Source organism: Cricetulus griseus, assembly GCF_003668045.3.
Source record: "Cricetulus griseus strain 17A/GY chromosome 1 unlocalized genomic scaffold, alternate assembly CriGri-PICRH-1.0 chr1_1, whole genome shotgun sequence".
Classification (NCBI taxonomy): domain Eukaryota; kingdom Metazoa; phylum Chordata; class Mammalia; order Rodentia; family Cricetidae; genus Cricetulus; species Cricetulus griseus.
Window position 1 is genome coordinate 51,001,147 of NW_023276807.1, and position 15,827 is coordinate 51,016,973.

General features: G+C 46.6%; 1 protein-coding gene across 9 annotated transcripts in view; it reads left to right on the forward strand.

The window, feature by feature from the left end:
* Nucleotides 1-15,827, forward strand: part of Rbpms (RNA binding protein, mRNA processing factor) — a 152,306-nt gene that overhangs the window by 117,210 nt on the left and 19,269 nt on the right. For 4 of the 9 annotated variants that reach the window (XR_004772476.1, XR_004772477.1, XM_027391271.2 and 1 more), the window contains exon 6: nt 11,852-11,985. The exons of 3 other annotated variants lie outside the window; for them this stretch is intronic. Coding sequence is in view for 4 of the 6 variants with exons in the window: in XM_027391271.2 (XP_027247072.1) it covers nt 11,852-11,985 (134 nt within the window). In the remaining 2 variants the exon portion in view is untranslated. Of the gene's footprint in view, nt 1-11,851; nt 11,986-14,583; nt 14,835-15,827 lie in introns of those variants that run through there. 2 more of the 9 variants (XM_035452938.1, XM_027391268.2) reach the window with 1 other exon arrangement.

Genomic DNA, 15,827 nt, shown 5'->3' on the forward strand with positions numbered 1-15,827 from the left:
GAAGTTCACCCAGGTTAGATCCCTGTCTGAGATCCACAACTAAACCTCCCAAGCCAAGCATTTAGGAGACCAAGGCAAGGATCATGGTGAGTTTGAGGCTAGCCCAAGCTACTGCTTGAGTTCACAACCATCCTAAACTACATAGTGAAATCCTGTCTTAAAACAAAGACAAAATTAAGTCTCTGCCCTCAGACCTTGAAGGATTTTTTTGTTTGTTTTGTTTAGCAGTTCAGAAGTTAAATTGGGTTTCTATAATTTTGTTGATTAAAAACTGGTAAATACAACAAAACTTTCTATTTTAAATGTAATAATTCATCAGGCAGACAAGATGAACAGGCTTGTAAAGTTATCCTCCACTTCTGTTCCTGTATTTGCACACTCACTTAACAATTTTAATGTAACCAGTAACATTTATGCAATATTTTACAGTTGCATCTTTCCAATTTTTTTGTTTGGTTTTGGTTTTCTGAGACAGGGTTTCTCTGTGTAGTTATCCTGGAACTCACTTTGTATACCAGGCTGGCCTCCAACTCACAGATATCCACCTGCCTCTGCCTTCAGAGTGCTGGGATTCAAAGCATGCACCACCATGGCCCAGGTTCTTTTCAAATTTTTACTCAGATTCTACCTATTAGTGACCCCACTACCTTCCTCTTGCTGGACCTGTCCAGTCAAGCTCTTTTGTATAAATGGAATCATACAATGTTCACCGTCTGTATCTGGCATTTTTGGGTGTTAGTATATTTGTAGGTGTGTTTGTTGAGATATGCTCTAGACAGCCCATGGCTGGCCCCAGCTCAGTATCTTCCTTCCTGTCCCCATCTCTGGTATAGGAAAAGGTCTGCCCAGACTTGGAGCTGGAAGCTGCTTGAGTAGGTATTACAAAGGTTATAAGAGTTTGAGAAAGAACTTAAGAAAGGCTCTTTAATTCACACCTTAGAGGCTAGTTGAATATCTGTGAAATGCCATATTAAAGCCATGGTAAATGGCTAAACATAAGATATCTGATGTGTTTTATAGGGATGAGGGATTTGCACAGAACAGTAAGCAATAATTAGGTCACATTACTATGTCTAGTACATCCCCAGCAATGCACAAACACACCACTCTGCATGTGGGACTAGTGTCCTGCTCTAGTACGTGACAGGGATTACCACCCCTAGGCCTGCTGCTTCTGGGATTTACAAGCCTGTGCCAAGTGCTTTGCATCTGAGTTATATCCTCACACCCTCCTGTTCCTTCTTTGAGATTTGGCCAGGGAGAAGGGAGCTGATATCTACCTAAGGGTTTCGTGAACTTTTGCTACACTGAGTTGGCTAAGACACCCCAGAAGTCCTTACGGGATACCTATGTGTCTCACCTGCCCTGAAAAGCCACTGTCAGCCCTTTAGGGTGTTACGTTAATCTTCGCAGCACTGGCTCGAGTTGGTCATCCTGAGACAGACGCTTAGAACCTTGGTCTGAACTTCTCTAGTTTCCTTTTGACATTTAATTGTCTTTAACCAGGTTAGGGTGCCCTGTTTCTGCAGAGGAACTCTGCTTGTCATTTACTGCCGAGCAATGAGTATAATCCTCAAGAATTGGGGGTTGGGGGGTGCTGAGGCCAGCATTTGCCAAGTTGTAATAATCTATGTCTCAGCAGAACATCCACTGTGTGACAGTTTGCATCACTGAAATCTAGGCCTTTGTTATAGCTCTTGAACTTGGAAATTTTTGTAGAGAAGAACACAAGCAAGCATTTCCAGTCAGGACTGGGTGCGTGGGTACCTCGGGCTGCCTTGGGAATGAAGCCTGGGCCCTGAATGGATGCTCAGGGAAATGGAGTCAGGTGCCCTAAACGCACTTGAGTGGCTGTTTAATGACCTGGATCTTTGAACATGTGTGAGTCCCTGGGCACAGCTGGAGGGCATCGAGCCTTTTAAAGAACGTTCCATGCATTTTAAATATAAGATTGTAAACAGTGGTATAATAAAAAGCTCTTAGAAATTGATAGCAACACAACTCAGACAACCAAGACACAAAGGAAGGAAGAAGAAACAGCATTCTGTAGCAGCGTTCCTGTGTGGCATCTGATGGTCCAGCTGCTTTCTTGTATGATAAATAAACTTCAAGGCTGGAGAGATGCGTACAGATGATGCATGCTGGTCCTCCAGATGCCCCAAATTTGCTTCCAGGCACCCGTGTCGGGTGGCTCACAACTGCCTGTAACTACAACTTGAGGGGATTCAGGCAGCCACACACATACATAAATAAAAATTACAGTGAATCTTTGAAGAAGGAAGGGTAGAATTCCTGTGGCTTGGACAACCTTGATTACATATCCAGCTTATATACTCTGACTCCTTTCTCTTGCCAGTTACCGTACCCCTATCGTATGCATCGCAAATTCTTAGTTATACTTTGTAGCTCAGCTAGGTGCCTCCGCCAACTCTTGGACAATTTCATGTATATAGTATTTCGTTAGTCTTGCCCCCGTCACCCTTTCTCACACCCCTCACCCCATTCTTTCCAAGTCCTCCTCTTTTCATGTCTTTGGTTTGGTTCAGTTCTGTCACTCAGGTGGCTGGCCTTACCAGTGACCTTCCTTTGCAACCTCTGGCATGCTGAGACCACCCCACATTCTCATTTGGCCCAGCTTGAAACGGGTCCCTTTCACCACCACAGGTAACATTCGAGAATCACCTCATGTATAGTACCGATGGTTTTGTCTGGGTCTGGACCCATTTGAGTCACCACCGCTCCAATTCAGAAGCCCACAGCTTTGGGCACTTTTCAGGTGACGAATTTTGTCTTCCTAATAGCCTGCCACCATGAAATTAATTGGTTCCTTTTCTCCTGTCTGCTTTGTTTTTCTGAGTACCCTGCCCTCCATGCTGTGCTGTATTCTCCAGGGTACACTCAGTTTTAGCAGGAATCAGCAGGCTGTTTGGGCTGAAAAAGAGTCAAGGGTGTCCACCTGCCATTTGGTTCATAGCAATTATGTAGTAGATATTGAAGAAGTTGACCAACATGGTGATAAAATTTAGGAGTGAGACATTGACCACACTGACATATTTTTAGTTCTGTGGGCTTTATTTATTCACACTAACTTACTTTATTTTTATCTTACCTGGAGACTGTCTAGTTCTTGTGGCCTAGACTGCCTTGTTCAACTCTCAAGCCAACACCCTCCACAAAACTAGGGGAGGAGTATTGTTGGGATTTTTTGGCAAGTGGGTGTTATTTTGACAAGATCTTGCCCTGTAGTGCAGGCTGATTTTATCTGTCTGTCTGTCTGTCTATTTGCTTGTGATCCAAGCTGGCACAAAATACTGCTGAGCCATCTCCCCAGCCCAGAAAATAAAGACTTTTTGAGTAATGAGACCTCCACAGGAACTAAACTCTGGAAGTAGATCTTTTGATGATGTAATGTGCATGTATGCCCAGTGCAGGCAATGTCTGTCATCCTCAGGAATGCCACCCACCTCCTTGGAGAGAGTCTCTCTGATCAGCCTTGAGCTCACCAATTAGACTAGAATGTCTGGCCAGTGAGTCATAGAGAGCTTAGCCACATGAGTGCTGGGGCTCAGGTTCTCTTGCTTACGGGGTTAGTCCTTTCCTGACTTAGCCATCCTCCAGCCCTTAAAGGCAGGTTATTTCTTAGGGTTTATGTATTTGCATGAGTGTGTGTGCACATGGAAGCGGTACACAGTATCCTTCATCACTCATCCACCTTTCCCTTTGAGGCAGGGTCTCTCTCTGACTCTGAGCTAGCAGGCCCCACTGATTGTCCTGTAAAGTAGAATGCAATTAATGGGATCACAATGGAGTCAGAACTAGATTGACCACAGATAGTTTAAGAAAGTACTCACTCGACAGAGCCAGGCCTGTTCAACCAGGCGGGAGAGGGAAAAAAGAGCCCCGTGTGTGTGTCCCTGATATTTATAGCCTTGCTATGTCACTGTGACCACGCCCAAGTGTTCGTGGTCAGCATCACCTGTGCCAGCCCTCAAGTGGGTGTGGTCAGCATTTCCCCCTACAGTCCTGTCCTCATGTTTCCAGTAGGGCTTGTAAAGCTGATTGTCTGCCTGGAGAAGACTCTTTAGTTTGTCTTTCTGTTACCAGGTATTAGATTCATAAACTCATGACATGATTTCCTTGTATCTTAAATTTGGAAGCAGACTGGTAAAGGAAAACATATTCATGGATTCACCACACAAGGCAAGAAAGACCCTGCCTGTCAGAAACAGTGTTACAGTAAGTGAGAAAGAAAAGGCAGGTCCTACACATACACTAATTTAACTGTTTATGGAACAGTCAGAACCAATCTGAAGATTTGTCAGGCAGGTTTTTCCTGGCTTCGGCTTGTGCTTTAGTCTTTCCCTTCTTCACTAGGAAATACATACCTAAGGAAACTTAATTCGTTGGGGTCTGTTGAATAATCTGATACTGTAAAGGAGAGATGTAGTTGTCTGTCTAGGATGTCTCCTCCCCTGATGGGGCCACCATCACACTCCCGCAGGTGAACTGTGCCCATCTTGGACAAGTCACCAAAACGTCCCCAAATGGAAATAAGTACTAGGTGTAAGGTGATTATGTGCACTGGTATAAAACATGTTTCTTCTTATTTCTCAGCTCCATCGACAAAATTTTAAGATAGAAATTCAGCCATTAAGTATACTGTTTAAAGACCTTTCTTTAAAATTGATCATTATTTTCCTGGCTTTTAATTAAGGCTAGGCAGCTCATTGTTGTAGAAAACCATTAAGTGGTGGAGTTTGAGCCAGGTGTAGGGATGCAGGCCTTCATTCCCAGCAGAGGCAGGTGGAAAATCCTGCCCTTTGTGAGTTTAAGGACAGCCAGGACTACACAGAGAAACCTTGTCTACAAAAACAAAAACACACAAACAAAAGTGATACATCTATCTCAGCCTTCCCAGTCATTTTCCCTAATGACCATTTCTGGGTTTTTTGTTTGTTTGTTCGTTGTGCTTTTTTGTTTTGCTTCTCTGTGGCTTTGGAGGCTGCCCTGGGACTTTCATTTCTGATTCTATAAAGGTTCTGTAGCTTCTCAGATATTTTTCTGTAGTTTGTGTAGAACTCATCTCTAGAAATAAAACTATTTAACTTAGGCAACAGACATTTAAACACTTAAGTTCTTTACCTCTCCAGCAGAATTAGTCTCCTTGTTTTCAGTGCCTCAAAATAAACAATACTGGCAGAGGGAAAGGGTCTTTTCTGGAGACAGTGTAGCTGAGACAGTGTCCCACTCCATTAGATCTGGATTGCCTCCTCATTCATGTCTTCCAATACCCCCACCCCTACCCCACCCTCGTCAGTCTTCAGAGGCTGGGGCAGGAAGGGGTGGAGACACATGTTGTTCTTGTGTGTGCCTAGGACCTTTTGACACTAACTGCACATTCATTTCAAATACCATTCTATTGATTTGGCCTCAGTTTGCTCTTAGATATATGTCTCAGTGTCCTGCATCCAGGAGGGTGGGGAAGGAGGCGGATATCCTGGGATGGGTGGGGTACAGACTGTTATTGTTAGGAGCCCAAAGTCCTCGAAATGGCTAATACTTTCCCTTGAACAGACTGGCTTGTTTTGCTGTCATTATTTTGCTGTCTTATGCCCAGGTTGATTATCCTGCTGCTACCTTCCAAGGGCTGAGATTATAAATGTGGGCCACCATTCTGCTTCTCATTGCAGTGTGTGTGTGTGTGTGCATGCATTCATGTGTGCATTCATGCATACAAGCATATGAACTGTGTGTGTGAATTTCAGTGCAGACATGGAATTGGTTTCCACCATCCACCTTGTTTTTGAGGCAGGGTCCCTCATTTCTCCAGGTTCCCCCATGTCTCCAGGCTAGCTGGACCCAAGCTTCTTGTGCAGTCTTCCTCTCTCCTCAAATCTCAGCACAGGAGCACTGGGATTACAGTGCCTGCTACCACATTTGGCTCTTGCTTGAGTTCTAGGGATTCAAACCCATTCTTTTGGATGGGTTTGGATTGGTTTACATTGGAGTAGAAGGCAAAATGGTTTTATGAGTTGTCCTAAATTAACAACTAAAGTGGAAGAAATTGCCAAGGTTTATGAGTCAGAGCTGGACCTCGCCCCATTTCTCCTTGCATGTCCAGGATTTAGTGCAGTTACCTCACCTTGCTGAACCCAGACATTTACTGTCATGATTTGTGTCCCCTGCCACCAAAATGTAGATTCTCAGGGACAGGCAGGCATGCGCACCCCTCTCCCCTTTCAGGGAGGTTATAGGTCAGTTTCTGGTGTGGACTGGATAGGGTTATAACTGATAAACTCACAAGGATTGCATGAGAGGTTAAGGTAATTTTTATAGTTTAAAAAAGAAAAAAAGTCCATAGTTTCTAAGGTTTCCAGAAAGTACATGGAGAAGAAATGAGGCCATACTTAGATCATATATGCTCAGGTCTTAAGCATGGCTCCTTGTTATTCAACATTCTTACTTGAAAATATCTCTGTAAGCCAGGTGGTGGTGTTGCACACCTCTAGTCCCAGCACTGGGAGCGCAGAGGCAGGCGGATCTCATGAGTTCGAGAACAACCTGATCTATTGATCGAGAAAAATACCAGCCTTCTGGAATTCCTGATTCTTACAAGTGCCCTTCCCTATATCCACTTTGCCTCATTAATATGGAGAGAATGTCTTGGTAAACCAGGCCTTGAAGGGAGGGGTCATCTGCCAGGTGGTGCTGGTGCACATGCCTTTCTTTAATCTCAGCACGTAGGAGGCAGAGGCAGGTGGATCTCTGTCAGTTCGAGGCCAGCCTGGTCTACAGAACAAGTTGCAGGACCACACAGAGAAAAGAAACCCTGTCTCCGGGGGAAAAAAATAAAAAGGACAACAACAAGAAAAGGTTTCTCAATGTTTGGGTCTTCCATGTCATTCATAGCCAGTGATTTTCCTGGCTAAAATTTCATATTTTAATTAAAGCAGCTTTCTGGTTTCTAATTCTCTGTCCTTTATTGTAGTAAATAACTGAGAGCTCTAAAAGCTAGAACTGAAGTGTGTGTGCACGCACACTGGAAATTAGTATCTCCCTCCACCGTATGTAATACCGTATTGCCTTTCCTGGAGCTGGGTTAGGGGTGGATACTGTGCGTGGGTGGTACTCTGCGTTTGACAAGAGGCCTGCGTTCCTGTAAATTAGCTGGGAGATAGTAGGTCTTGGTGCTCTTCTGCATGCTTGTTTCCTACCAGAGAAGTGACCTGTGATTTACTTCCACTCTGGAGGCAGGATGGAAGATATAGCTTCATTTATTAACTGCAAGTGCTTGGTTGTCTGCTAGTCTGTGCTAGGCTTGGGCATGCTGGGCTTACCCAGGGGACCCCTATGATTGGCTCAGACAGGGTAGGGATGCAGCGGAAAGCAAGTAAGGCTTCTGTCTCAGACTGGGACAAGGGCTGCCCACTGAAGAGCTGACGATAAACCAGTTGACCCAAGGGGAGAACAGTGCTGGAGGTCTGAGTCAGAGGGAGGTAGACACGGCCTAGACAATCAGCAAAACAGGAAGGCTTTTTTTAGACCATCCCGAGAGTGAAGGGGGTTATGCAGGGACTTTGAAAGGGGGGTATGATGACACCAAATTGTGTTTTTTAAATTATGCTGGCTTTGGGGTGGCAAGCAAGACAATTTCAAGAGACCGGCCTCTAATGCAACATGGGTGGCTAGAATAGTAGTATATGGTAACGTTGAATCAAGACCCAGGGGGAAAGCAAGGCAGCAATCCAGCATGCCTGTCTCAGGCAAGCAGTCTGAGAAGAAGGCAGGCAGGCAGGCTACCAGAGAGGTTTGTTTGCTTTGAGTGTGTTATTATGCAGGTGAGCATATTCTTGTGTGGCATTTTCAAACAGAACCTTCTAGGAGGCAAAATAGAGACAGGAAGTTACTTGACCTTAGTTCCTTTAAAGGTTCTCCTTGGACTGGAAGCTTGGCCTCGAGTGTACTTGCTTGAGGTGATATCCTTCAGGGCTCTTACACAAACCTCCATCGGCACTTTCCTTTTGGGGGAGAGGTTAGAGAGAGGAGTTGGAAGCCACTAGGCCTTGTTCCTCAGAACAGAATTACAGCCTCTTAGATCAGATATCCTTTAGTTTCGGGATTGTTTAAGACCCATTGAGTATATTGCCCTCTACAAGTTACCCAGAGGTGCAAAGGAGAAAGGGCATGGGGCTGTAGGTGAGCTGTGTAATGGGAGAGGATTTTCCCAGCTTCTCAGGAGGGTCAGACTAAGTCCGGACATAAAGGGCTTGGTCCCTCCATCTGCCTCCTGTGTGCACTCAAGAGGATGGAACTTCCTCCATGCCGAGTTTCATCACCTTGGCCTTGGGCTTCCCTTTCTCTTCGCCATTGTGTTAGCTTGAGCTGCAGAAGTGATGGTTAGGAAGGTGGGGCTGCTCTCCTCTGGGCTCTACCTGCCCCCTCATTTAAGTGCTCCCCCCAGGGCAGGCCTCCCTCTGAAGCCTTATTTTCTCAAGACCATATTAGCCTGCCGAAAGACATCTTTTTTGGAGGTGATGCTTTAGGAGAGTTTTGGCTGGTGAGGATGGCTTCCAGGTGTAGGCTATGACCAGGTACCAGCTGTCTGTGTTTATCCGAGGAACCATAAATCCCTTCTTGGAAGTGGGTAGAGAGGAATGCTTCAATGTTCTACGAGGTTCACCCTAACCACATGGCAAGTGGTAAGCTCAGCACCCCCATGTGAGGGATGTTGAGTACATCCATTCTGCTGGGCGTTCTGCCTTTGTACAAATGTCCACAGTTGAATGTTTCCTGGGTACCACATGAGTGTACTATGCCAGGATAAAAGTATAGAAAAGCTCGGAAACCTTAACCACATTAGTGAGATCAAGATTGAATTATGATTCCAACATGCTTTCATTGTTCTCTCTTCCTCCATTTAGTTTCCCGTGTCCCATGGGTATAATAAACGAACCAACTTGAGAAATTGTATAATTTAAGCAAAAATTTTAACATTGGCCCCACGTTGGGCGCCAGTGTTAATTTTTTGCTTAAATTAGAAATGAAGAAAAGAGGTGGATGAGACATAAGACTAAGAGACATATTAGACATATTAAGCAGTTTATTATAGGCCTGACAGAGTAGGGAGACTAAAAGAGAAGAGGAACATAGTTAATGGCTGACCGCCATGGCCCAGTCATCATAGAGAGGGAGAGAAAAGAGAAGCAGAAGCAGACAGAGAAGAGGAGAAGAGTAGAGAGAGAGTAAATGGGCAGGGGTCTGTCTTTTAAAGGGGTCCTCTGCACCTAGGTTCAGACTTAGTTCCCATGGAATACTGGGCTAACCAGGGTACTGCCTGTTCTGCCAAGTAACAGGGACAGGCCAGCATAATGCCTGAACATTTCACTGTCAAGACAGGCTCAGCATCAAACTACTTTATGGCTGCAACCAGAGAATCATTTCACCTCTTAAAATTTTTTGTATGTAAAGAATTTTATGAGGGCTATGTGGTAGTGGCACATGCCTTTGATCCCAGCACTTCGGGAGATAGAGGCAGGCGATCTCTGTGAGTTCAAGGCCAGCCTAGTCTCCAGAGCAAGTGCCAGGATAGGGTTCAAAGCTACACAGAGAAACCCTGTCTCAAAAACCAAAGCAAAACAAACAAAAAGAATGGGATGAAATGGGATTTCTCCTCATGTTTAGCCAGTGAAAATATCCCTGGGTTGTCTAAGAAGGAAGCCTGAGCGCTGGCAAGTGTGGCATGTGACTTTCTTTCTTCTGCATCATCAGGCCGGCACTCCTGCTACTGCAGGTGGATGGATCTTTACATTTCTCAGACTATCAGAAGGAAGCCCTCTGCTCTGGTGAGGCTCCTCCCCCAGCCTCTGGAGTTAGTCATCCTGTTACTGTGTGACCAGGGACCACAGACTAGCTGCAGTCAAGCGTGCCCCTCTGCTGGCTTCTACCAGTTGATACCGGTTGCTAGGTCAGCTCTAAGGTTCCCTGCTGTCACATCAGGCCAGATAAGCAGGAGCTAGTTATGAGTGTGCTAGGGCATGAGACTCTCTTGACTTTTATAAAAGACACAGAATATCTTTAAATAGCCTGGTAGCTAAAATAACAACAACAACAACAATAATAGCTTGCCATTTCTCAGAGCCGTTGTTTGTTTAAAATTTAAGGTCCCCGTTTTGGCAGCAGTGAGTTTCCACTAGCCAGGCTCCCACAAGAACCACTCTGATAGAAAGCATGTGGTCCCTTGATGGCCAGAAATGCAGGGTCTGCAGGGTTTTCTTCTAGCCATCAGAGGGATTCCCTGAGCCTTGGGCTATACCACACACCCCAGGACCTGAATGTGCGGACTTGGTGATGATTTTTTTAAAAAAAAAAACTAGTTGGCGCTATCATTTCCCTGTTAATAGTAACAGTCAGTTGCATGCTTAGCGATTAGTGCTGGTCTCTGCCACCTTGATAATCAGTTTGTCTCTGTCGCCAGGGTTTTAACTGTCCTGCTGTAAGGTGGGGCACAGGGAGGAAAAGAGAGGTCAGCCGTGGTACAATTTAGCCAGCGTTTGGAGCCTGGCAAGTTATCCAGCCTCCTGCCATTGTAGAAATTCTGCCCATGTGCAACCTTGCCTCCTCCCCATGCCGCCTGTCTCATGTGCATTTGCTGGCAGGCCCTCCTTGCGTTTCCTGGTTGCTCCATAGAGCTTTACCCACCACGACACACCCAGCACAGCACTTTGCTGTCCTCCGTGCCCTTTCCTTATTGGCGGTCCTGGCCGGATCCAGCACTTGTAGGGCTGTGGAGGATGGAGAGTGACAGGTTGCTTGGAAATGGCAAGGAGGGAAGTGACTCTTGACCTCAGGTCACGTGCCTCCTGGATGTCTGGGTCCTCCAGTATGGTCGTTACTAATGGCTTTTTACAGTCCCCCCATCCTGCCTCCCTCAGCTATCTTGGGAAGCGTCCTCAGTGTACTTGATGTCGGATGGTGACAGGTGAGAAAAGCAAATATTGAGATTGCTGCTTTACCGAGTCCACCGAGCAGCAGTGTTGCTTGTGGTGCACTCGCCTCTCCTTTTAACAGATTGCTTCCCGATACACTGGGCAGCTGTGCAAGTGACCCTCCATCTGGCAACTGTGGCTTAACCCAAATAGAGTCTGAGTTAGCTATACAAGGAACTCAGACCAGGCAGTCAGAACAAGCTGCCTCTGTAAACTTTCTGCTACATCTCTCGGGAGACTATAATTGAGACGTTTAAGATACTTCACTGGACTGAGTTTGTAATGTCCTGAGTGTCCTATGGTCCCAGTATTTGACCTGAACTTCTGGGCACAAAATGGAAAATGCTGTATCCTGGTTTATTTGTCCGTAGCGATACTGTACGCCTTGGTGTTCTGGCCTGTTGGGGTCCTGCTGGTAACCCATTGTTTTCTGAAAGGCACACAGGAGGTTCTCATGGAATGTCTCCTGCTCTGTCTCTCTCTCTCTCTGTCTCTCTCTCCCCCTTCCACTCCCCCCCTTCTCTTCCTTGTATCCCTCAGGGGACCACACATTGTTTCAGCAGGAAATTCCCACTGTTCTTGGGTCCCAGCTACAGTTGGAGAGACATCACAGTGTTCCCAGCCCAGGCCTACGGTGGCGTTGCTGGGCAGGCAGCACATGCTAGCCATTTTTGTTCTGGACTCACAGTTCCTTCCCTTGGCGTTTGGGGAAGCAAAGCCAACAGGTCATCAGCAGAAGGAGAGTAACTTGACCTCTGCCTGCCGTGGATCTGGGCGTGGGTTGCTGGTGGTTTTGTTTTTTTTTTTCTGTGACGTGAAAGCAGCTGTTGGGGACGCACTAACTCTTCCCTGTTCTTTTCTTGCAGATGAGCTCACAGTGCCCGCACTTTACCCCAGTAGCCCTGAAGTGTGGGCCCCGTACCCTCTGTACCCAGCGGAGTTAGCGCCTGCTCTTCCTCCTCCTGCTGCTTTCACCTATCCCGCCTCACTGCATGCCCAGGTAATTTATACCCATCGGCCACACTCCACTCACTCCAGCACCGGTCCTCTCCAGCCCTGCCCCCCAGAGCACACCACGTGACTAACACCTATCCAGCTAACAGATCCACCCTCAGGAAGTGAATGATCCCCTCTACAACAAGCTGACACTCCCACAGGACTTCTGAGGACCGACTGGCAGCCATGATCCCACCCACTGCCTGATGTCTCCCCCCAAGGACACCTCTCTTCCTTAATGAACTCACCCGGGACAGGCTTCCCTCCTTGGCTCCCAGCTAGCAAAAAGGGCATCACAGGAGAGAGGGACAGAGAGAGAGAGAGAGAGAGAGAGAGAGAGAGAGAGAGAGAGAGAGAGAGAGAGAGAGAGAGAGAGAGAGAGAGACTGTGAGGGGTATGGAAGGGAGGCATGAGTTTTAAGTGTGTGTGTTGTTCATGTATAAAGAGACTTGTGCTCTCTTGTCCAAAGTGAGATGAGGGGCCGAAAGGAGGCTTCCAAGAGGAAGCCTGATCTTATGGGAGTTGCAGGGAAGACAAGGTTGCTTATTGCCATGTGCACAAAGGTCCATGTCAAGGGTAGATCTCCGCAGCATATTGCTCAGCCTGGGTTTTAGAAACAAACTCCTTGCTTCCCCTCCAAATACAGGGAGAGGCATACCAGCTCTTCCTCTCCCTGGAAGCCATGGTTCTTTTGAGAGCTGAGGATAATAATGAGACCCGAGCTTCACCCTTGGCATAACCACTCATGTAGTCAGCCCATGACAATTATTGCTGGCCATTGACAAGTAAAATATAGGTTCTATCTGTCTTACTACATATGCCACTCAACCTGGCCTCTTAAAAATTGCTGGCTGTGGACTGGTAGGATGGCCCATTGGGCAAAGGCACTTGCCGCCAAGCCTGACAGCTTGAGTTCAATCCCCAGGACCCACAGGTAGAAGAGAGAGCTGCCTTCTGCCAGTTGTCCCCTGCCCTCCACACCAGTACTCGTGCAGACACCCAAACTAAACAAATACTATAAATCTTTGTAAATTGTCAGACTGGTCAGGTGTGGGGGGGTGTTTATTTTGCATGGTCTTTGTTTCCAAGGCTGGATGATACCCCTTCATGTCCTGATTAAGAGGCCTGGGAGCAGCCCCAGAGAGTGTTCCCAATCCACTGTGTCAAGAGTACTGCAGGCCAACCTTTCTTTATCTGAGACTCCAGTGCTTTTTGCCTGCATTGGCAACTGGTTTCCTTAGCTGTTTGTTCTCCCTGGGGCATCATCTGCTTCAGGCAGACAGAGTTCAAAGGGAACCCCATTGTCTTGTGCCCGGGAACAGATATTGTCTGTCCTCTTCAGGGAGGGGGTACAAAGCAGTGTGGGGAGTTAGGAAAAGTGCAGAGGTGGCAGTGACTTGCCTTGGTTCAAGAAACAAACTGAAGTCAAGGATCAGGTGTGCCTTTTGCTTTTCCACCCTCTGCCCGGTGTCTCTACATGGGTCAGTGTTCAGTAACCCTGGTGACTGCCAGGTAGCAGGCAGGAGCAGCTAGGTGGTGGCTGTCTTTAGCTGAGTCGTTAGTGGTTTTGTGCTGTGGATAACTTTGTTGACAACAAAGGTCCATAAAGTCCCCATTTTGTGTGCCCCACACTTCGTGTGCAGGTATGCCCTTCTTGCTTAGGGTTCAGGAACAGAGCAACCAACTGTTGGGGTTATTAGCAGTACACACCATGAAACAGTGCAAGGTTGCACATCGGGCAACAGAGCCATTCACTGCTGCCTGGAGAATCAAGGCTTGCTAATGCCCAGAAAGACCTGGGAAGACTGGCTTTGGTCATGATGTGACATGACATCTGGAATTATTTGCAGGATATGGAGGGTAAAGGCTCTCTAACAAGGGTCTTGGGAGATTTAGAAAGCCTACGCCCCTGTGAGGAGGGATGGAGACCCAGTGCAAGATTAGATGCATCACGGCGTGTGCCTCGTTGGCATACATCACCCACACGACCCCCTTCTCTTGAGACTTCCCCAGCCTGCAGTCCTCCTAACTCAGCCATCAGCCCTACCTTTGGTGGAACTCCGATCTGCTGGTGGTGAGATCCATGTCGAGTCTCACTTCTGTAGAGTCATTTAAATGAACATTCTTAATAAATGTATTTGTCCATGTTGGAGTGAACTGGTAGCTTTGCAGACAACTGATCCAGCCCGTTACACAGACAGGGAACAGGGCCTGAGGAGATGGAGAGTTGTCCCAAGTCACAGTGGTTCTAGAGTTCTAGAGCAGGTCTGTCACCTGCTTCCCTTGCTAAAACAGCAAGGCGCCAGCTCACCTAATTCTTTTACTCTTGATGGAATTTTGGAGAGGCCTTGCTCCAGCGATTTCTTGGAACTTTCTTTTCTAAGTAAATGGGAAATCTGTCAGGAGAGCCTTGGAGGCCAAGATGGCTTCCGAGAATACTGACTAGAGGGGAGCAGAGTGGGGGCCCCTTCCTAGGTGCCTGGGGTTTTGTTTTGGAAACTGAGTGTCTTGGAGATTCTTCTGATTTTGCTTTTTTTTATTTTTTATTTTTTGCAATGTTGTGCTTTGTTTTGAGACATGGATTTTTTTTTTTTTCTTCTAGTGTTTCTCTCCAGAGGCAAAGCCCAACACACCTGTCTTTTGTCCTCTTCTCCAGCAAATTAGATTTGTCTCTGGGAATGTGTTTGTCACATATCAGCCTACTGCAGACCAGCAGAGGGAGCTCCCATGTTGAAATTGTTAGCAACCCCCACCCCCCTTTTGCAAAAAACAAAAAAAATCAAAAAAACAAAAAACTATTTCTTGATGATATTTGAGAGATTTCAATAAAAATTTCAATCAGAGGGAAAATGATCTCAAGTAGACTACAGAGTTTGTTTTCATGGTGCTACAATTTTGGAGCAAAAGTATTTAATCTCTGGCTGAGTTTGTGAGTACCTGGCCCGTAGAAGCTAAGTTGCATGTTTCACGGGAGCAGATTCTGAAAGAGCACCCTAGAAGACTGCGCCCAGCTCCAGGGCTTCATCGATGCCGCTGCCATCTTCTCGAGCTCCGAAACCACCCTGAGCTTCATGTTAGAAGATCCTCGTGCCAACAGGTCATCGGCTACCAGAAGTTCTTGCATCAGCACCAACAAGGCTGCCAGATCTAGCTAGGGGACACATACTGCTGTGTGCCTGCTCTGTTCCCAAGGAAGGGAAGACCCCCAAAATGGGACCTCCGTTATTGAGTTGGATCCCATTTCTAGTTCGGTTCTATCTAGTCATGAGCTACAATTCTCTCTCTGGTTTAATGGTACTTATGTACCATCAAATCCCATTGCTTTTGATCTAATTAATGGTGGCATACACCTGTAATCCCTTCTCTTGGGAGGCAGAGTCCTAGCCAGCCTGGGCTTTAGTGAGATTCTCTCAACTCCCACCCTCTCCAAATTGGGTAAAGTAGCAAGACAGCAGTGTGTAGTGCCTTCATATTTTTACGGAGGGAACTAGGACCCTGTGTAGCCAATGTCCAACTTCTAACATTAGCATTTTTTGCATAATCGTCTGGTTTATCCTCAAGGTCACTGATGTTTGCAGTGTACTAAGTACATTGTGTGAGTCACTGGATAGAAGAGTCATGTTTCATCTTCCGATTTCTGAAAGGTAAAGGCAGCATACAGACCCTCACATCTTTGTCCTTTGAATCTGGCTTCATCTTGCTGTGGCAGAGAATAAACCCTGCTGGTCTCACCACAGGGCAGAAGTGGAGTCCCAATCCTCTCCAGAGGCAGCCCTAGAGTTCTCAGGGAAACAGGCCTGAAAAGGTCCTGTGTGCCCCTTCTTCAGGGGGCTCTGTACACCGTGC